General features: G+C 34.6%; 1 protein-coding gene across 1 annotated transcript in view; it reads left to right on the forward strand.

Moving 5' to 3' along the window:
• Window positions 1–23,268, forward strand: part of MAN2A1 (mannosidase alpha class 2A member 1) — a 107,232-nt gene that overhangs the window by 26,426 nt on the left and 57,538 nt on the right. Inside the window, exons 4-11 of the mRNA XM_053931908.1 lie at window positions 2,085–2,256; window positions 3,967–4,094; window positions 5,499–5,672; window positions 6,600–6,786; window positions 11,928–12,105; window positions 16,067–16,269; window positions 20,863–21,048; window positions 22,391–22,499. Coding sequence (XP_053787883.1) covers window positions 2,085–2,256; window positions 3,967–4,094; window positions 5,499–5,672; window positions 6,600–6,786; window positions 11,928–12,105; window positions 16,067–16,269; window positions 20,863–21,048; window positions 22,391–22,499 — 1,337 coding nt within the window. The remainder of the gene's footprint in view (window positions 1–2,084; window positions 2,257–3,966; window positions 4,095–5,498; window positions 5,673–6,599; window positions 6,787–11,927; window positions 12,106–16,066; window positions 16,270–20,862; window positions 21,049–22,390; window positions 22,500–23,268) is intronic.

Below are 23,268 nucleotides of genomic sequence, written 5' to 3' on the forward strand. Positions count from 1 at the left end.
GCTGAGGAGTTGGGGTTTGTCCATTTTGGAGAAAAGGAGGCTGAGGAGTGACCTCACTGCTGTCTGCAGCTTCCTGGGGAGGTTGTTTCAGAAGCAGTTGGATAAAGCTCTTAACAATATTTTCTTTGGTCAGCCTGGAATTGGTCAGGCTATGGGACTAGGTGATCATTATAGGCCCTTTTCAATGCAGAATGTTCTGTTCAATTCATAAATAAGTAGATGTATAGTAATTACATTTCAGAGGGCTTTCTATTGGCTTTCAGCTAAATCTTTGAATACCTCTAAAACTTTCCTAGGACTCTCTGGAGTGTATTCAGTTCAGTGTGTTAACCACGTTACAATCTTCCTTAGCTTAATAAACTGACTATGTTAAAACAAAACAATCATTTCATTATAACACTCTTTTCCCTACATCATACTGTATTCTTTTGTCAGCTACTTTGACATTTAAATCAATGTTTCAGTTAGGCTGGTTTAATAATGTTTTTAAGAATGTTTCAGAAGACTAATGTAAATTTGCTTCTATTGCTTCAATATAAAATATTTTATAGTAGTTTATTATGATGATATATTTCTGTGCAGAAAAATCATAGGATGGCTTGAATTTATCCTCCTTTAGTTGTATGCTAGGATGATACTGTCTCTTGCAGAAGAAATTTCTGATATGAAGCTATAAACTGGTAGTCTAATACATGTGGATATTTTTAATGTAATTATCAGTAAAATATTCCTTTGATTTGTTGAAAAGTAAATGAGAATTGAGAAAGAATAATATGCTCTGTGATCTCAATTTTTTGAGCAGAAGCGTCTATTAAAAAAAAACCAACCAGACTGAAGTGGGAAGAGGTCAGAAAGAAATTTGATTACAAATTCAGATTGTTCATCACGTTTTTTTTCACCCTTTAAACTATTGCGTAGCAGTAATTTACTGTCAACTGTTTTTTTGTATGAAGCTATTTCCATTCCTCTAAAGAAAGTATGTTTTAATTTTTTGCTTTAAGTCCTCATATTAACTACCTTGACAAAATGCATTTTCCCCTTTTAAGACAGATTAGACCTCACTTGTCTATCTGTACAGAAACTTATGTCAAAATGATGAGTCCTCTAGATGCTAAAAATCTGTAAAAGAAAAAAAGAGTGACCTAGAACTTTTCCTCTGGAGTGTCACAGTTTTATTTCTTCTTTTGTGAATTAAAAACAGTATCACTGCATCTAAGAGGAATGTTTGGGTTTTTGTATCCCTAAAAGAAAGTATAATACATCGTTTCTGAGTCAATAGTCAGACTTTGTTTAATTATAAATTATTTTTTAAACTAAACTTGAGAATTATTTTTAGTGATAAAAGTTTTTACATTTATGTAGCTTCCTTGAAACAAATAAAATGTCATTGCATAACAGCCCAATCCTGTATCCTGTAGTCAGACTGGCACCATTAGAAAGGCAGTGGCTCTGCAGAACTGAATTGGTAAATCAGAGTGGGATTACTAGTGTAATATTTATCTGCAGTGCTGTCTTCACATAGTGTGGAAGCTTTCACAAAATCTTAAAATGGGCATATGTGACAAAAGCTGATAGAAGTAGGAATGTGACACTATAGAGTAAGTAGTAAGTAGACAGACTTAATTTTTTCAGCTATAGTTACAGGTTCTGTGAAGAAAGATGCATGTACTCTCTAATGCAAGGTATTATGAAGAGATTAAAAAATTTTATGTAAGACTGTAAAGTCTGAAAATGTGGTTAAAATTTCTTTTTCCTTTGCATCTCACTGAAGCACAATTATTTGAGTCTATGTATTCTGTTAATCAAATTTTCTACTATGCAAAGCATAGAAAAACTAGAAAGTGAAAAGTCTAATAATTTCCATTTGTTTATACATTTAGAAAATAGAACATGTAATCTTTTGTAAAAAGAAACTCCTTGGAAATTTAGCACTTGAAGCTGTCCATGACACATAAAGCTTTTTAAGAACAGTCTTAGCTTTTTCTGGGGAGTGAGAAGGAGCCAGTTCTCTCAGGGACTGTTCTCTAAAGAGACTAAGAAGCCAGTTCTCTAAACAGGCTTCATTTATATTTTCTTTTTTGTAGGTTGGCTGAAGACTTTTGATGATTACTTCAGAGATCAGACACAGCATATTTTAAATAACATGGTTATAAAACTGCAAGAAGACAAACGAAGGAAATTCATATGGTCTGAGATTTCCTACTTTTCAAAATGGTGGGATGGAATAGATAGCCAAAAAAAAGACGCTGTTAAAAGGTTTGAGTACTGAACTTTTATTCTGTGTATCTTGTTTTGAGTTTTTGTGTATTTGGCTACACTGTAAACTTGAGATTTCAGTTGTGATGTGGAATTGCTAGAATAATGGACTAACTGCTTTGGTTCCAACTTTTTGGGATTGGTTTGGTTTTCTCCCAGTTGCAAAATAGGAATCTGCTCAAGGAAGTGGAGACAAATTAGAGTCAAATTACTTAGTTGCCTAAAAATTTGACTAAAAGTTCCCATGTACATGTGATTAAAATTGTAAGGGAGTATCAATTATAATCTTTATTTGAAATCACACTAAGGAATTGGCAATAAAATAAATACATCTTTCAAACTAGCTATTGATATATGGTATTTTTTTCTTGTTGTAACACATATGAAGATTTTATGCGATTTTTGTTTGAATAAAAATTTGTGAGTTTCTTTTGTGTTTAAGTACAAAGGGTTTTTATAAACATGCAGCTGCTTTAATGGTAAAGTAGTACATACTCTACACTCTTGCTCTTCTTAGTAATTTTTAAAATCATAAGACAAAATGGAATATAGAAGTAAAAGGTTTGCCTAGGCATTGAGACAAGGAAGCAGGCTGTTTGGATAAGCTTGCAGTATGGATCTAGTTTGGAGTTTTCAAAAAGTGGGGACTTATTTTCTTATTTTTACTTGACAGTTCTTAGCTCATCCTTGTGATAGCCTTCTTCTCATGCCCCTCTTTGAGATGCATGTGTTGCAGTATGCAATAAGTCTGTGAGACCTTCACAGACTCAAAGGTTAGGTAAAGGTGGAAATTTTGGGATCTAGGTAAAAAAGCTACTTATTAAAAAAAAAAATCTGCAGTGGATGACTATTAAATCACAGATTTGTGGTTTTTTTTTGGCATTAAAAATATCTCTTGGAACACAGTAAACAGTAAATGACAGTCACTAGGGAACTATGTCTTCTCTTCAGAGGAGTCGGGTTAAGCTTCGCTTGAGACTGGAGAAGACATGGAGAAGCTGCACTGGATATTATTTTTGTTGCATGATTTTCATTACTCCTATTGATATCATCTGTGCTAGGACTAAGTTTTGCTGAGTTCACTGTGGTTTTTTTTCTTGAATTCATTAAACACTTCCACACTGGTGAACAATGTAAATGCTGAAACTGTAGGGACAACCTGGTGCTGGGAGTGTGATCTTTGTGTTCACTGACAATAGAGAGGCTGGGGTGTCCTGTGACCTGTTTCAATAAGGCATTTTGATGAGTGAGATGTTCTGAAGCATTTATAAACACAAACTTCCAATCTATCAGCTCTCTAAAACTCTAAAAAGAATATAAGATCAAAGGTGAGGAGATATTTTATGCAGTGCTTGAAATGTGCAGTGTCTAAGCATCTTGCTCAGTTGGCCTTCAGTGCTGTGGTACATTTATTCTATTTTTGTAATCTGTGCAGGAAACAGCTTTCTTCCTGATTTTTTAAGAAAAATCTAATATAGCACATGCAGTAGAACTGGTTTTCTTTGCACAAGGACATGAAATACTTCACTGTTCAGCAGTTCATTTTTTTCCCTGTTTGATTAAAGAAATATAGACCAGTGATGGAAGTAGCAAAAACAATTTAGATTTTAGAATAACATTGCTGGTAATTGCCTGTTGAGTATACAGAAATTGATTTTGAGAGTGTGTTTTCCATATGGAAGATTCTGAATATGATTATGTATTTTTCAGGTTAATAAAAGATGGACAATTTGAAATAGTAACAGGAGGATGGGTCATGCCTGATGAAGCATCTTCTCATTATTTTGCTTTAATTGACCAACTGATAGAAGGACACCAGTGGCTAGAAAAGAACCTTGGTATGTACATTAATCTAAAATTTAACTATATAAATACAAGAAGTCAGTAAGAAAATACTTTTTTGTTAAATTTCTGAGGTGCCTAGAAGGCTCTTTTTACTCAGCTTTCCTGAAACATTAAATTAGACCACTTATAGGAAGCTGGATCAAGTCTGATATTTGCCATTCATGTTTGCAGATAAAAGTTCCTGGACAAAGTATATTTGAACAATTTTATGCCACAGCATTTTGTCTTGATCAGTGTAAGACATGCATATAATATTGGCTTAACCAAATAGTAACACTAGATCATGCTGAATTTTAGATCCCATGTCTGGTCTAAACAGTCTTTAATTGCTGTTTCTGTCTTTTGAATATCATGACAAAATTCTTAAAACTACTTAAAAATTGATACTGCTTTTATGTGTTTGGATCTATTCTGCCTGCTCTGTGTTCACTGTGTGTTCATTAGATTCTCTTCTGTAAGGATTTCAAAACAAAAAAAAATTATATGTAGCAGCAGTAGTAGTAGTTATGAAGCCCAAACCCATAGTAATGTTAGAACTGAGGAATTACTGACTGCAGTTACGTTGGCTGAACTGTTTTTCTGCCTTTGGGATGTTCTTTTGTTTAGTTCCATAAGAGGACAGAAACCTTTTTATATTGAAAATATTTGTACAGTGATTTTAATAATAAATTGACATTATTTCACCCAATTAACTGAAATTATTTTGGAAAGCTGTTTCACTGTTGTGCTTAGATTGCAATTTCCATAAACACAGCTTGACATAATTGGAGGGGGAAGGGAAGGCCTAATAAAAGGGTAATGCATTCCTTGCTGTGCTCTTTTTGGAAAGACAGTAGTGCCAAAGGAACCATGTTGATGAATTAACAAGAGTTAGATGTAGCTTCTTTATTTACTAGCATGAAGTTCAGAGAAAAAAGAGTATTAATAAACATGATTCTCTTGATCAACAAACTAATAAATTAAAAAAAAATAGTTCTGAAGCCAAAAAAGATTAACAGTATTTAAATAACAGTGAAATTTCAACAAGCTATTGCATTTACCTATCCACATCCATTCATTTTCTTTCGACTTTCTTTTTTAATTGTAATATCTCTAAACTACTTTAAATGAGAGGATGTGTATCAATTAATGATTCCAAATAAAGTTGTTTGATGCAAATTTGAAACACTGTAGCAACAAGTACTATTTTAAAGTTTTAAATTTTTTTAGAATGCCTTACTTATATGACATTTTGTTTGTTTGTTTGTTTAACTGTTTAATTCTAGTTTTTTAATTTCAGGGAGGTGTAACAGTTAACTGGATATATCATCTTGGAAATGTTGTCTTTAGTACTCTCATTTGAATTATTGGAATAACTTTCTTTAAGTGAAACGTAAAGCTTTTTCTTTTGTCAACAGGAGTAAAACCAAAGTCTGCGTGGGCAATTGATCCATTTGGGCATTCACCAACAATGGCCTATCTTCTGAAGCGCACAGGATTTTCCAAAATGCTTATTCAGAGAGTTCATTATTCAATTAAAAAACATTTTGCAACACAAAAGACACTAGAATTTTTTTGGAGACAGAACTGGGGTATGCGTTCTTTCTTTTATGTCAATTTATTTTGTTAATTTACACAGGTAAAATATGAAGAGAACTTGAATAAGTACTGTGGAAATACTTACAGACAAGATTTAGCAGAGTTTGTCTAGACCTGAAAATTTTAAACTTGCAATTCTGTTAAAAAAGCACCTTTCATCTACTTTAAATTTATGAGATTTTTTTTTTCTTTTTCCCCCCTCTGAATAATAGAAGGGGAAATGAGAATATTTGTGAGTCAGGAAAGGCACTGAACGTAAAACTGATATAACTGCCATTGTTCCTCTGATCTTCCTTTGTTTTCACTTTTATTTTTGCTTTTACCTTCTCTTATTTTTTTCCATTCTCTCATATTCCTTGCAAAAGTAAAAGGGGTGAAAAATTCTTTTACTTGTTTTTACTTTTCTTCTTCCTCCTACTCCATTATTTCCTACTATGTGGAAATAAAGTGTAGGAGGAGGAACATTTCAACTGATTCAAATATTGTGCTAATGAGGCAATGACAGGAGGGTGATTGGCTTTTGGTTTGGTTTTTGCTTTGTTTTGATGTTTGGTTTTTTTAAGTTGTTGTTTTAATCCACTCAAAGTTTAAAAGGTGTTTATTATTATTGTGTTTTATTATTTCTAAAATTCTGAAAATCACAAGTTTTATCTGGGTAAAACAGACCTAACATTTGTTCCTGTCTTTCCCAATCAGTTGGTGCTTCACTAGAATATTCCAATCTTGGTTGTAACTCTGTTTTATCCTCTTTATACATGTAAGGTACATACAAAAATAGACTCAAGCTATGGATATTCAAAATAAGAAATTGTCTTGGTGGTATCTTTCCAGTACAATCCTTGGACTGAGAACATAGGAGTGATTTACTTTTGGCAAACCTGAAAGGGTTTATTTTAAAGTTTTACTCTATTTAATTCCAGATTTGGGATCCAGTACAGATATTCTTTGTCATATGATGCCTTTCTATAGTTATGATGTTCCTCATACTTGTGGCCCAGATCCAAAAATCTGCTGCCAGTTTGATTTCAAAAGACTTCCTGGAGGAAGAATAAGTTGCCCTTGGAGAGTCCCACCAGAAGCCATTCATGCTGGAAATGTTCAACACAGGTACTTTTTACATACCCCTCAAGGGAATGGCCTTAAAAAAAATGTAATTATGCTGGTCAAAGATGACATCTGGCATAGCTTGGTGAATTTAGTTCTGTTGTGGTTCAACCCCAGTGAGCAGATCAGCTCCACTAAGCTCACTGGTGCCCTGGTGGGATGGGGAAGAGAATCAGAAGAGTAAAATAAGAAAACTCATGGGTTGAGATGCAGGAGAGGCCTCGGCTCTGTGCAAGCCTTGCTCAGAAATAACAAAATCATCTCTCTGTTGTCAAGCCTGTCATCGGAGCAAATCCAGATCACACCCCCATACTGGCCACTGTGACTCTACCCCAGCCAAAACCGGGCCAAGTTTTTAAAATAAGCTTGTCATGGGTAAACAATACCTATTACATAACCTAGTGTTTGCTTCTTAGTTGGGAACATAACTGACAGTGAAATTAGAGGCGAAATTATAGTTAAGGAAGGGGCATTTTTAAAAATCATCTGTTCATGATACATGAGTCCATCTCTGAATGACAGTTAGTACACAGTCATCTGGTTGGACTCATGTTACTGGTTTACTGTGGTTTTTGTGAATTTTATGGACAGTGGTCTGTCCCCTGAAAGTGGAACACTTCAGGGGCAGCATGATGTAGTGTGCTGTAACTACAAACAGTGGGATATTTCCTGTGGTATATCCTTGAAAAAATTGGCATCCTGTGGCCTGAGTTTCTTGAACCTGAAGTGTAAAAGTTAATCTGATTCCTGTTTCTTTGTGCCCAAAGTGAAAATTCCTGTTTCTTTGTGCCCAGGGTGGAAATTACTATTAACCACAGTTTTACTTTTCAAACAGAAACACTGAATTGTTTTGGCACAGTTAAGAATCAAATTTACACTTCTGCAAAGCTGCTTCTCAGTTTTGGGAGTTGGAGGTAGGAGGGTGTTGGGGAGGGAGAGTAAAGAAATTAAAAAAAAAAAAAGAAAAAACAGAAGAAAAGGAAGTGAGTTAAACTGCCAAAGGTGTTTTGAGAAAATAGTTGTATTCTGTGGTCCTGTTGCTATCCTCAGGCTTCACGCTACACCAGGTTTCCAGAGTTAAAAGTTGAGGCAGCTGCTTATTATTTGTGCAAATTGCTGAGCGTAACAAATGTATTAAGGAGAGCAGGATGATTTTTTGGTCCTTGATGCTGAAGTTTTAAAGTGATGATGTGATTATGATGCACTGCTTGTCTACATATCAAGTATGGATCACTTTTTTCCTGAGTATAAATTCTGACAAACATCATGAAAACTTCACTTAAACAAAATTCAGTTACAAAATATTACTGAAGATAAAACCAAAATTAAACAGAATGTGTTATAACTGCTGTATTTAAAGGTAGCAATTGGAATGATGATAGGAAAAAGGGGGTTTTAATAAAGTAGAGAAAAGAAAGATGATGGTGACATGAGAAAAGTAGAGAAATTGTGACACACCCAGTGCCAATTGCACGTGAAGGAAAATTCATATGTCATTAAATCACAGTTGTAAAAAAGAAAAATCTTGACTATATATCTCAATTAGCTGAGACAAATATTTGCAGAAAAGCAACAGCTTGTATAACAAATACCTGGAACATAGAGGCTATAAATATATTTTAGAGTGTCTGCTTGAAATAGTCTTTTTAAGGGTCTTGGTTTTCAATTATTCTTAATCCCTGTACTTCCTAGATGCAACCTTTGCATAACAATCTAAATTAGATCTTGTAAAAAAAAAATGGGTTTTCACATGTCAAAGGATATTTAAGAATGAGATAAATGGGGCAGGGATGTAGTGAACATATGATCAAGTTGTAGTGATTATTGTCTCAATACATTCTCTGAAACTTAATATTTTGCATCAGCTTGTTTCAGATAAAAGTAGTTTTGATGTCTAACTGGGAGTTGAAACATCAGTATGCTGTATGGTACCTATGGGAAAAGTAAAGCTAACACATGGTCTTTTGAGTTGGAAGCCTGGATTATTTACATTCGGAACACTCGAACCACACTTTTAGTGTCTAGTTTCAAATAAATCCACTAAAACACGGGAAGTAATGTTTTGATGGAGAATGCTAAAACATGCTATGTGTGTTATTTTGAAAAAGCTGGAGTTCTGTAGACAACCAAAAATGTTATTGATCTGACCTCTGTAATTACATGTTTCACAGTTGTTATGATGAGGAGATGTATGAGTTCCAGAATTGAAAAGTCTATCTTTACATCATAAGTTTTCCAAGGTTATAGGTTTGCAGCACTCTAATTAATCTGCCTCTTATCTGTGATTGCTTTAAGACTAGAAAAATAAAGGACGTTCAAGGATTGGAAAAAAGTTTATTAATAGAGACCAGGTTTAGATCACTGACCTTCTTTCATGCCAAAGCTAAAACAAAAATAATAAAACCCAGATCTTGAATACTCAACTGGGACTGTTGCTTTTGATTTCAATAGTATTTTGGCCTTAAATATATATTACAGAGATGCTGAATTGAAAACTTCAGGCTAGTAGTTGGATTTTTCATTGCCTTGCCACTTAAGTTGTGACCTAGTAAGAAGAAAGAAAGCAGCAACCTAATTGAAAACCTGTACTTTTTAAATTACACTTCATAAAAGCTTAGGTTATAAAGACTACTACTGGATTTCCTCTGATTTGCAGCTGCATTCTTATCCATATGTGTGAATGCTGAAGTGTGAAGCTTTTCACACTAGGAAAAAAAGCAGCTGTTGTTGTTGTTGGTTTTTTTTTTTGTTTGTTTGTTTGTTTGGTGTTTCGTTTTTTGTATCTTTTTCTGGGTTGTTTTTTTTTCCTTGAACAAATGAGTTGTTAGCAGAAGCACATTTTGTTTCTCGTTCTCCCAAGCATGAAATAGGAGAGAATCTTTGCTGCAAGTTATGTGCTTCAGAGAAGAAGTAGAGAATGGACTTTCCTCTTCACCAGCTACTGTTCAAAAGCCCAGTTTTGCCCTTTAGCTTTTTTATCTGTATGGTCATGTGGTGGTTAATGTTTGTGATTGCCTACCTCAAGTGGCTATTGCTCCTCTTTCTTTGACATAGAAAGGATCAAAACCAGCCATGTTTATTGTTTTGGTATTCTTTACTCAAATACTTTGTTTTTTGTACTAAAATAAGTTGTGGTATGAAAATATTTTCTTTATTTGTGAAATGTCTCAAACATTCAGTAATAATCTGAAAGCTTGAAAACAAAAAGTTTATCATGGCTTATCTCCTTTGTGATTTTCAGATTTTTATTCAGGTAGGTAGGATAAACATATCAAAATGTACCTAATTCTGCTTAACTGGGGAACAGTAAAGGGGAAAAAAATGATAGACTCGATGGAATCTTTTTTTTTTTTTCTCCAGAGGTATCTTTTTGTCTTCACTGTGCCCTGTCTGGAGCTTTCTGCTGGCACTTTCACAATCCTGTATGAATTAATGATACAGGAAATTATTTGAGAGAAACTTAGAAGGATATACCTGAATTTGTGTTCCTCAGTGTTTTTACAATTAAAAGTGGTTTGCAATGCAGGAAAATCTTGCTGTTCCCTTAAAAACACATAATAATCCCACAGTTATTGGTACTTTAAGAAAGGGAGAGCACCAATACTGATGAATTTTGCTGGATATTTGGAAAGAAACCAGAGGAGGACTTTGAAGAGAGATGCTGAAATTAAATATCCTATTAACTGTAACCTGTATTTTTCAAGAGATTCAACACTAAAGTATGTTTTCAACCATAGCCTAAATGTGGAAAATTTGAGTTAGCCAGGCTCCTTAGAAGGAAACATTGCCAAGTCTTGTGCCAATTGTTCTGGTAGCTGTGTGGTGAGGAATCATCTGTGTTTAAATCTTACAACCTGTTGAAAGTCATGGAAAGTATTGATTGGCAATCTGAACTATAAATCCACTAATAGACAGGAGACAGTTGGAAGACACTAGTGGGGTAAATTCTAGTCTTGTTAGAACTCTGTAGATCCTTAACTAAAGTTAATATTGTGGCCCCTTTCTCCCTCCAGAATACAGTCAGACCTTGTGTTTATGCACTACTTCTGCAATCAGATAAATAAGTAAACTCTGGCATACTGCTCAAGGAAAGAGGGCTTGCAAATATATTGGACTAGAAATTTGCATAAATGTTTAAATAGCAATTCTTCAAGAGTGTCAGTTGAAAGGTGATTTTGCTAGATCATCTATTTAAAAGACATGAAGAAACAAAAGAACCTCATTAGAATCCAAATTTACTGGTATTATGTCTTAAATCCTTGGAATTTGTATTTCTGTTTTCTTAAATATGTTACTATGGTTTTTATTTCCTATGAGAATTATTTACAAAATTTTAATTAGAAGGTATTTGCATCTGAAGATGCTGATAATAATTGTGACTTGGAGGGGGAGAGTTGAAAATGGACTTTTTCAGTAACCTAGATACCAGGCTTGTGATTCTTAATATATTGCTGCTGTGGAACTGATAGTTTACTCATCCTAGAATTAGTAGGTGCCAAAGTATAATTCTGCAGTTTTTTCTGTAGGCATCTGTGAGTATTTTGTTTCTGAGTTGTTAGGGTTGCTTTTTTTATTTTAAGTCCAAAAGCATAAAAGCAGTGGGTATAATTTTTCAGGACTCAAAGATTCAAGAGAGATGGCTCTAAGACATGTAAGAACCTGGCTGAAGGGAGAACAGTGATTTTTCGCAGCAAGCTTCCTCCTGCATTTTTTTTTTTTAAACAAAGTATCAAAGGAAGGTGCCAGAGGGGATGGAAAGAGCTTGCTTATTATTGTAAATAGGGGCTGGAGAGGATTAGGATTGTTATCTAAATATAAAGCAGGTAAACATAATTTGAACTGGAGTTTAGTTTTGGCACAGGCACAAATTGATCCAGACTGCCCTACTGCCTGAGATGAAGCTTGATAAGCTTATTGAAGGATTTAATTAACGTGGTGTTTGCAACAGTAGTAGGTTGAATGTGGTGTCCCAGTGGGAGAAATTGCATCCAGCTTTTTGTTACAAAGTGAGATAACAAGAGTTTTGTATGTCTTGTTTAGGGTCATCTTAATGCACAACTTGGTATGTAAGAATTGTCTTGCCAAATGCTGGCTTTTTTCCGCCTGTGTCTTCTGAATGGCTCTTCTTTTTTCCTCTCCTCAAGGGCTTGGATTATATTAGATCAATACAGGAAGAAGTCAAAGCTCTTCCGTACAAAAGTCCTGCTAGCTCCTCTTGGGGATGATTTCCGCTACACTGAGAGCTCCGAATGGGACCAGCAGTACCAGAATTACCAGAAGCTGTTTGATTATATGAATTCTCGTCCTGAGTGGCATGTTAAGGTAACTACAACACATTTTCTGTTTTGTGGAGAAAACAGTATTTCCCAATATTCTAAGATTCTTAATGGAAAAAATAATTGTGGTTAGGTTTGGTTTTTTTTTCAAATGTGAATCTTTATGTATTATTTAACAGCAGATTGATGTGTCTTGGTAGCTTACATTTTTTTTGAGTTTACTACCTTCTCTCCCCCAAAACCAAAAACTTTGCTGTTAATAAGATGGGCTTGAAAGCTATAGTTTCCAAACTAGATTAATTTGGAGAACAGCTAGTAGGTTTAATTGTTTTCTTAGTCTGTTTACACAGGCTTCAGGCATTGTTACTTAGGACTCATAGACTTTGTTAATTCAAACTATTGTATTTTCTTATTAGAAGTTCAAGAAGATTTTGCTGTTTTATTTGTGTCCTCTTGGTTTTACATTCCAAAACAAACCAAAAAATCTTGAGATGCCATTGCTGGCACATGTTGTTAAATACAACAAAATCTGTGACTTGCCTGGCTACAGAATGACTGAGTATATTAACACAATTATCAGAGGAGGTACCACTTCAAATCAACTATTACGTGTGAGAGGTAAAACACAAATTCATATGCTCTAATGTGTACTTCTTGTAGTACAAGAAGGCCCTAGGGACCTCTTGTACTATAGATGTTCTCTGTATTCTGACAGTGTGACAGTAACAAATGGGGGCCACAGCCTTGGGTTTTTTGAGTGTCACCTGAGAGTGCACTTTTGCCTGATTTCACATTTAGGCTTTTTTTTAAAAGCCTTGGTCTGGTATCTTTCATATGGTTTTTGTGTGCATCTGTTTTTCCTTATCTTTCCGGAGACCTCCCCTGATTCTTCCAACTGTGCATTTTGAGTAGTGTCTGTAGAATGTTAATACTTTCTGCTGACTTCTGGACTTGTATTCTGCATAAGAAAGATGATTTCTTGGGATTATATTTTATCTGAAAACTGGATTTTATGTGTTTCCTATGGGATGTGGGTGACATGATGTATGCTGAAGGACCACTATATCTCAGTGGAGGGAGACAGACCAGGAGATTACTCTTCAAATTTCTTAAAACTAAAGCCCATCTTTTAAAACTGGAGCTTGCTGGAGCTTGCTGCTATCACTAGCTTTACTTCTGTCAATAATGTATGCTACTCTTTGGACACTAGCAGCAACATATTTTTTGTAGTTTTTACTGACCTGGGCTGGATGATTTTGTCTCTGGGGCAAAAACTGAAGGCTCTAGCTCTGAAGTAATTCTTCAAGAACCAGTGCTGTTCTGAGACCTCTGAAAGGTTCTGCTTAGCCCATTGTCAAGGATTCTAGCAGTCTACTTCATTAGGCTGGGTCTGCCCATCTGGAGTCATATTAATCCTTGGCTCCCTTATGGAAGTATCCGACCCCTTTTCTGGTTTTTAATACCCAGATAAAAAGATACAAAATCCTCTGGATCTGCCACTTCATACCTAGGGTATTTTGATCAGCTGGAACACTGTTGGCATCAGAGCATTTCTTCTTTCCTTTTTGTTCAAATACTTAGGTTTTCCTCTCTCTGTTTTTGTTGTTTTTCTTCTTTCTTAGTTGTTACCTCTCTCTCAGGTGTTTTTTTTGTGTTTTTCTGGTTTTGTTTGATTTTTTGTTTTGTTTGAAACTGATGTCATTTATTCTTGAAAATATGAGCTTAAATGGAGACACGTTTTCTTTCTTTCACACTCTTCTGCACTTTCCCTAGTGGAAAGTTACTCCAAAGGCATGTAACAGGACATGCTCAGCTATGTAAGAATCTAGATTATATGAAGGAAGGGTTCACATTTCTTCCTGAAGTGCTGAGATGCCTAGGATATTACTGCTTACACAAGGGAGTGCCTACTCTGCCTTTCTGATCTGAAGGGAGATTTACTCTTTCAGACAGCTCTTAGTGATGTTTATCTGGCAGATATGTCTGTTAGAATTGAGATTCTCCTGCCAGCCACTCTTCTGTTCTAAAAGTGTGTGTACATCACTGTAAAACATACCTATTTTGCTCTTGAGGAATTCCATCTCCCATTCATAGATTTCCTTTGCATCTATTATGCATAAATTAAGCTGAGTCTTCTAGTATGCCAAAAAATCCACCAGGTTATTCCACTGTTTCCATTCATCTGACTTTGATGCTTCTCTGGCGAGGTTTTACTCCTCTGATTCAATGCAAAGTGAGATCATCTCTGCATCTTCTCTTGGTGCGTTGGTTTTGTTTTTTGTTTTATACCTGGAGGTACCTGTGATAGTGAAGGAGAAGACCAAGTATTCTAGAAGTGCCTGCTAAGGCAAAGTTTACTAATGGTGGGATTTCAGGGTCAATATTTATCTTTCTCTGCTTTACTGCCATTTAAAGTGGCAAGTTACTATATTGTCTCCACCTAACAAATACTTGGATGATCTGAATGACTTTGAAGTGAAAATGTTTGGGGTTTTTTAAAAGATTAAAAAGTGTGAATTTATTGTTACAATGATAGTCTGATAGTCCTTATATTCCAAGTCACTTTTAAAAAAGATTTTTAGTAAAACTTGGTTTTGGTGTTGTAAATTGTAGCATGCTACATTGTATACTTCTTGTTAAACCTCAAAATAATATGAAGCAAAGTTACTTGATATTATAATTATAGTTTATGGTGAGGGTATTTCTAGTAACATAATGTGGTCTTCTATCCTGTTCCAGTTTCCATTAATTTTTTTTCACTTTCATTTAAAATCCATTTTGCTACCTATACTTCTTTAACAACATTTCTCAGTACTAACAGCACTGACGTTAATAATTTATTTTCTCTTTTTTTTTTGTTCCCCTGAATCTTAAGAATACCAGTTTTTGACCTACCCTGTAAGGATCTGCTGTTAGCATGCCTAAGCATTTTAAAAAATGACCAGAAGAGAATGAATTTTTTTTTTTTCTTCCACATGTTACATCTCTAAATGCAATTTCTTCGTACAGAGCTTAAAAATACTGCTGATTTTTTTTTTTTTTTTAATCAACATTCATCTTTGGGGTTAAGCAAGATCTGGAACACAAGAGAGCTAATTCTGAAAACACAGAATTAGGAGAAGTAATTGTTTTTGTTGCATTACAAAAATTTCTTCCTTAGCCCAGACAGCTACTTGGATAATATTGAGGTGTTACGTAGCTCATTTATTTCTGACTTACTTGTAAGATTTGAAACAATGCTTCATTTGTTTGTTGACATTTAGATATTATATTTTAGGTATCTATTTAAATAATAATAGTAAAAAAATCATATTTTGTGAGTAGTAGAATGGCTTTGGTTGGAGGAGACCTTTAAAACTGTCTTGTCCAACTGCCCTGTAATGAGCAGAGACATCTTTAAAGATTGCCCCAGAGTCCCATCCAATCCAGCCTTGAATGTTTCCAGAGATGGATCATCCACAACCTCCATGGGCACCTTGGGTGTATCGCCTCCCTCGTGTTAAAAGTTGTCTTTATATATAATCTGAATCTATCATCTTTTAGTTTAAAACCTCTTTGTTTTAGCACAAGAGGTCCAACTAAAAGCCTGTCCCAATCTTTCTTGCAAGACCCCTTTCTGTACTGAAAGGCTCCAGCAAGGTCTCTCTAGAGCCTTTTCCCCTCCAGGCTGAACAAACACACCTCTCTCAGCCTTTCCTCATAGGGAAGGTGTTTCTTTGATCACTTTTGTGACTCTGCTCTGGACATGCTCCAACAGATCCATCTCTTTCTTGTACTGAATTGATATGCCTTTTTTGAAAATACTTCTTGTATTGAGTTTTGAAATGCTATCCAGCTTGTCTGAAAAGTGTGCAGGGGAACTTTAAAAATTTTTGGATAGGCTTTCTGCTATAAATCTGCTGGAAGAGTGATGTGTTTCTGAAATGTATATGGAACCAAGCATATTCATTGTATTTTCTGCATAATGAAAATGGAACTTTGTTACAGTAATTTTAATTTTCATTCAGGCCCAGTTTGGAACTTTATCTGATTACTTTGAAGCTCTGCTCAAAGAAAGCAACTTGGGTGAAAAGAGCAGCAATTCACTTTTTCCTGTTTTAAGTGGAGACTTCTTCACCTATGCAGACAGAGATCATCATTACTGGAGTGGATACTTTACATCACGACCCTTTTATAAACGCCTGGACAGAGTCTTGGAATCCTACATCAGGTAAATCCTGCCATCCAGTACTTTCATAATGTGTTTCTTGGCACACAGGAGAGATTACTGTGTAAGTATTTGTCACGGTTTAACGTCAGGCAGGCCCTTGCTCACTCCCCCACCAGCAGGATCTTGAGGAGAATTGGAAGTGTCAAAGCTACAAAACTCATGAATTGAGACAAAGGCAGTCTGATCAGGAAAGCAAAAGCCACATATGCGAAAAAACAAAGTAAGGAATTATGGCTGTAGTGTGAACTTTTTTAGAGAGAAGTAAAAACGTTCTCAGAGGAAGCTGAGAAATAGCCAGGAATATTTGGTACCAGGTGATCTAAGACTACTGTTCTTCTGAGAACTGTCTGCATCTTCTTTAAGAAAAAAAATTGTTGCTGAATTTTGGTAATGGAGTATTTAAGTGGTTCTCCCTTGTAGCAGATGTAAGATCATTTAACTGTGTTATAGAGCTCCAGAAGGAAATGTAGATGGATATGATGTAAATCCTGAACACTTCACGTGTAGTCTTCCTGAAGGATTACAGTTCTTTGCTGTAATGGATGCTGCAGTAGTGGATTGGTCAAGAGAAATGTGGAAAGTGGCATTTCCAAGCAAGCTTGGAACTAGTGTTTTGGAGGCAGATACAAGTACCTTTCAGAAGAGAAATGTATCTAGCAGAACTTGTTTTATTTCTTCCAAGGAATCCAGTTCGTACTATGGTAAAGTGGATGATTCATCGCAGGAATCTTTAATTTTCAGTGAAAATAATGTTGTTTAATACTGCTGTTGGAGAAGTCAAGATGCACAAGAGAACAGGAAAAGAAGGACAGATAATATTCTCATAAATTGAATTATCTACTTAATTTTTTTTGGTTTTTTTTTTTTTTTTTTTAGTTTGGATTAATTTTCTTTCTGTTTCTTAAAGTGCACCAAGGATTTAATTTCCTTCAACTTCAGCATAGTCTATTTTGTCAAGATTTTTAGGTGTGGTTATTTAATTGTTATTTTTCTGTTTTTTATTACATAGATTGCAGAAAACTTCATATGAATTTGTTTGTAGTATTTAAAACTTTACATTATTAAAGAAATTGCTTAATTTAAAATGTTCAGTTGCCTTCAACTTCTGAAAAAGGTATAGGTAAAGAATCTCTGGAGAAATACTAATCTGTCAATGTTCTTATATATTAAAGTATAGTTTTAAAAAGTACCTGGGAAGTTTTTAGTTTTTCATTATCCTCTGTAAATAACATGTGAGAAAAAAGTGTATAGATGTGCTCTCATTGTTTGAATATCAGATTTTTTGTCAGTTTTGTTTTCAGAAACCATGAGAATCTTCGTGAAGGTCACATTAGCTATGAGAACAGCAGGAGTAGGGTTTTTATATTTTATTTTTTATTTCTTTAAAGTCAAAGGAAATACAGGAGGATCATATTTAATCCTCAAACTCATGATAATTATTTCCATAGTATGTTTGAGCTAACATCCATCTATCTATCTGGTGTATGTCCATATTTGTGAGAAAAGGAGCCATGAACAGAAGGTAAATACATGTGTGTGTGTGTTCTTTACCAAGGATGGATGTTTTTAACTTCCAGCAGTACCAGAATTAAGCAGCGCTTCACTGTTACATAATAGCCAGCAGATAGTGTTAAGAACCCAATATGAAAATTAACTATTTCAGTAAGAAAAGAGTTGATTGTTTAAGGTTTTTCCTATGTCAAAAGAATGGTTTTTTGGGGTTGTGTAGTAAAGAGGTGTAAGAAAGCTTAAGGATTTTATAATGGAGATTGACAGTGATTTGAGTAATTATTGACTTTTTAATCCTAAGTGAGAGATGCATGGATGGATTGAAGTAGTTTAAAGGGTGATAAAATATGTGACCAGAAGTTTATTTAATGTAATGAAAAGATACAAAGAACAGCATCATAGTTTGAGACAAGTTAGGGACACAATTTTTGGTCTTATTAATTACTGATGTAAACAGGGAAAAATTACAGTAAATCTGCAAAAAGAAAATTGAAGTAATTTAGAAGGTGAATACTACAGTGATAATTCTAACTATACAGATGTATAAAAAATACTACCTCTTGAGAGTTCAAAATCTCTTGGAAAAATTATTTATTTAGGTTAAATATAAACTGGACCTAGGTAAGCTAAGTTAGTATAGGCCTTGACAAATCAGTGAAGCAAATTTTGATCTATTTGCAGTGTCCTATCAGGAAGAAATACTACAAATTACAGTGAAGTGGAAAATTTCTGAAAATTTTATTAGGTCATAGGCAGTAGTTTGAAACAGATGTGAGAAAACCAAGGCTTTATAGAGATTTTATGGAAAGGTATTAGATGCTTACCTATAAGCTGAAGCTTACCTATAAGCTGAAGTGTTCTCTTATACAGTGTTGTATTTCTGAGTGTCTTTCATCATTGACCATTGAACCTTTTCAGTGTTTAGAAAAATATTGTGATGTGAAAGGAAAATTCTGCATCTGAGAGATGTCCCTATTAATACGAAAGAAAATTAAATTAAAATTAGTTGTGGGGAAGAAAATATCACCTTATTTGAAGGACTAAAATTTGCTGTGTTCTCTTCTTTAATAGCTAAGTTAGGTCAGTGTTTAGTGGCTAACTTGATTTTTTAAAAAAAGATAAAATGCTTTTGGACAGGGTTTATTCACTAGATGAATGAGCATCTGATGACCTTTTTTCAACTAAAATATTTTCATGTTTCTTTCAAATTAAGCTACAATAGGACAAAGTAGGAGGGATTCATAGAAGTAGGAATTTGCACTAAGCAACATTTAAATTGCAGTGATTAAGGTTAATCTAGCACTGCTAATTAAATATAGAACTTATAACTTTTTAACACCTTGATTTTGTATGTAGCTTCTGAGCAATTACCTAACTGGTAAGAGCAAAATCTCCACCCGTTCATGAAATATTGACAATATGAGAATAGTTTAGGCTGTTACATGTACAGAGCACCTTTCAGTTTACTTGAGTATATGGTGGTTGCATTTTTTTATGTCATTGTTACACGTGTGTTGTATAAAGATGAAGAGAAAATTGAATCTAAAGGAATTTTTCATGTTAACTATTAATACCATGCATAGTTTGAAAACGAAGGTTTTTTTGTTAATTTTTTAATTTTATATAGTTTAAAAATGAACACATGCCCTCACTGACAGCTTGGGTAAATAAAAGAGTTAACTTATTTTCCTTTTCTTTTTAGTTTATTACTTGCATGCCTAGAAGTTAACATTACAAGAAAATATATTGTTGTGATTTCTTTGCTTTTTGTGTCTATAACCTGTATCATCTCTGTTCCTTCAAGTACTTGAGAAATGTTCATTAACCTCTAATAAATTTTGAAAAATAATCTGACACTTTTCTATCACGGCCTGGGGTCCCGGGGGTCCGTCTGGCCCCCGGGGCAGCAGCTGCCGTAAGTGTCCTGGATAGCACTGTGCTGATGAGGCACAGCCTGCCTGGGCCCCCTGGCTAGCTCCGAGCTGCTGGTGACTTTAGCGAGCACTTGTGGAGTGATTTCAGCTCTCAGTGATTTCAGCTCTCAGTGATTTCAGCTCTCAGTGATTTCAGCTCTCAGTGATTTCAGCTCTGTGCTCGCAGAGTGCCTCAGCAGACACAGGGAAGGAGAGAGGTGGAGTTCTGCGGAGATGTCTTTATTGGCAGCTTCTGCAAAGGGTTCCAGTGACAGCTCTTCCATCTGAACTGGGCAGTGGTATGGGTTTATATAGGCTATTGAGGGATCAGGAATTGTCCTATGGCTGAGGTTGAGGAGAATACGACCTATAGCCTTACAGAGAGATAACAGGGGTCTGAGTGCAGAAGAGGGGCAGCTCTGTTCCACTCATCATGACTCTGCATTTCTTATCTTAGGCTAGTGACCACCATGGAGGCCTTGCAGGGCCTCTGACTGCTACACTTTTCAGACCTGCAAAAAGAGAATTATAACATTTTAGGAGAAGATATGAAAAAAGTTAACTGATGTTTTCCCAGAATTTATGCAGGCATTTTTTTTCCGTTAGATATCCATAATAACTGGCAATTATGGGGATATTTTTTGTAAAATAAATTTAGATTCTTATAAAGCAAATGAGAATCTAGTGCTAATATTTTAGTGCTAGGCTTTTGCAGCAGATGGAGACGAGAAAGGCTCTGCGTTCTGTTCAATGTTAGGGTTTCGGAATCCAGTGTTCTCTCCATTCAGGTGAATTTGTAGTAAGCAGATGCATGACATGGTTAAGCCTTTAGAAGAATTTAGTTTGTTCTAAGTGCAAATGGCAGAATAGACATTCGATAGTATACAGATTAGTATATTTATTTAAAACAAATTTATTTGATTAAGAAATTGTTTTTTGAAATGGGAGTTATATGTTTCTTGTAAGGCACTCTATCCATGCTATGGGGTTTATGAGTGTGTATTTTAGTTTGCAATGTCATAATGTAACAGGAAGCTACAGTGTGAAGATGGGCTAAAATGTGCAAGAACAAGCTTATGAAACTATTTACCATTTATTCTTTAGATAAAATGTGTATTGCTTTTTACATTTTAACCCTGTATAAATACTTGATTATTTTCTACAATTCCAGGGCAGCTGAAATTCTCTACTCCTTGGCTTTAGTACAGTCCAGTAAATCTGAGAAGATGAGTGTGTTTCTTTCGGTGGATAATTATAAATTGCTGACAGAAGCTAGGAGGAACCTTGGACTCTTCCAGCATCATGATGCTATTACAGGAACAGCCAAAGATTGGGTAGTTGTGGATTATGGCACCAGGTAAGTTATTATAAATACACAAACTTAAATCTTAATCTCCTTTTGCATTTTTAAAATTGAAGTGTTTATTTCAGACATACAGATTTGATACAGCAACATACTCCACTGAAAGTGTAGAGGTGCTCTACACGAGAAGTAGATTTGATTACCCATGGTTTTCATTTATGCAGTATTTTTTTAACCCTCTGAGTGAAAATTTGGTGTCCAAACAAACTTCTGATGTTTCAAAAGATAGATGCATTACTGATATTTCCTTAATAACAGAATTTTTCTGCAGGAAGTAGGAGAACTTTTTATATTTGTCTGTCATAAGCAATAATCAAAGATAATCAAAGACTTAAGCATATATTCCTTGGAAAATCCCACACCCTCTGTAGCCTACCTGTCTTAAAAGTGGGAAATCTTTTTCATGTTGAAAATTTTCTCTTTAACTTGTCTGTCATTGTTTATTGTTTCATCTGGGGGATATTTCTCAGTATTGAGAAATTATTCTGCCAGCATCTTCACAGAATTTTTTGAAGAACATTGCATGATATATGTATGGCTGTGTAGACACATGCTTTAATTATGGGTTTGTTAGAAAATTGCTTCATATTGGAATGTTAAGAACTAGTAAATTTGATTAATTGAAGTGATGATGGTAGATTGAAGATATAGCACGTTTGTTAAATAGGTAATTGTTTTAAATGCATCTAAAATACTCTTCCTTGTTTAAAACTATTTCATGACTACTATTTTTTAATTCTATATTTTTAATCTACTAAATCATAAGTATTTACAATGCACTTAGTTATGAGAGAGTGAAATAAAGGCATTTTTCACTTTACAAATAAAATTATCTAGCTCTCTGTCTTTAGAAATTTGTGGACATCTTGGTAGTTGATATAGTTTGATAGTTGATATAGTTTGTAGTTTTTGTGTTTCTGATTGTTCTCTTAATCCTGTATAAACACAGTCTTGACTTTCTAACCAGTGTTTCAGGCTTGTCTCCATTATAGAAACTGAAAATCAAATATACAAATTGCAAACTTTCCTAAGATGAGTATTTTGAAAAAGTACTTGGTATTCTGAGGATACACCTTTGGTAGCACAGCATACAGGAGGAGATGTACCTCACTATCAGTATGCAAGACAAGAATATAATTCAGAATATTTCTGCATTTTTCAGGCTGGCCACCCATTGCAACTAACTGTTCTTAATTTCATGCTATATTGATGCTAAAATTCTTATTTATTTTTCTGCAACTCATATTTTTGAGTTCCTTAATGTTTTTAAATTTTAATGTTACAGCATTGAATAAAACCAGTTGAAAACTAACTAAGATTTTAAATGTTTTAACAGGCTTTTCCATTCAATAATGAACTTGAAGAAAGTAATAATTGACTCTGTTCATATTCTCATCCTAAAAGACAAAAGTGCTTATGACACAGCAACTCCACTCCTGAAGATGGTGAGCTCTCTTCCTTGATTTTTTCCAAAAAATGAAACGTGAACTATGTCTTTTGAATTCAGTTTGAGTAGCCCTGGGAAACATCAGAACTAAATTTACACCTTCTCAGAAATGTGCTACTTACCACTCTTCACATTAACTGAAGATATTAGAAATTAAAAAGCGAACATGTCAGTAGTTGATGCTGGAAAAAAGCCCACACAGCTAAAGGAAAGGGACTTATTTTGTTCCCCTTTGTGAGTTAGATAGTAAAAGCAGGTATTCTAAATTTCTTGTGGGCATAAATTTGTTTGACTTAAGTGACATGCATATGTAAGTGAATATATAACAGTATGCAGTCCTGCATACTCTTTGACTTTGACTGTTTGACTTTGACTGCATACAAATTTGACTTTGCTTCACAGAGGAACTTAAGAAATGTGGGAAGAAGAAAATTCCCATCCCTAACAGAAGTCTAATCTTAGTTTGCAAGATTAGATCAAGACAGTACCTTGTGCTCTTTTTACTTTGCTGAAATTATTTGAAACAGGAATGTTCAATGAAATGGATGATAAAGTCAGTAGTGGATCCTCATGTATCATTTTGAGACCTATTTTGCAGTGAAGAACACCTTGAAGAAACACACTTGCTAATATTGCTTCCTTTCAGAATTCTTAGTCTCTTCACTTTCTGAACAAAAATGCTCTTCTGTGACAGCTATGAATTTTTAGGAAATCTACTTAGTGCATTTACCCTGAAGATACACAAAATGAGAAGCTTTGAGTTCTTT

The sequence above is a fragment of the Vidua chalybeata genome, chromosome Z, assembly GCF_026979565.1.
Source record: "Vidua chalybeata isolate OUT-0048 chromosome Z, bVidCha1 merged haplotype, whole genome shotgun sequence".
Taxonomy (NCBI): Eukaryota; Metazoa; Chordata; class Aves; order Passeriformes; family Viduidae; genus Vidua; species Vidua chalybeata.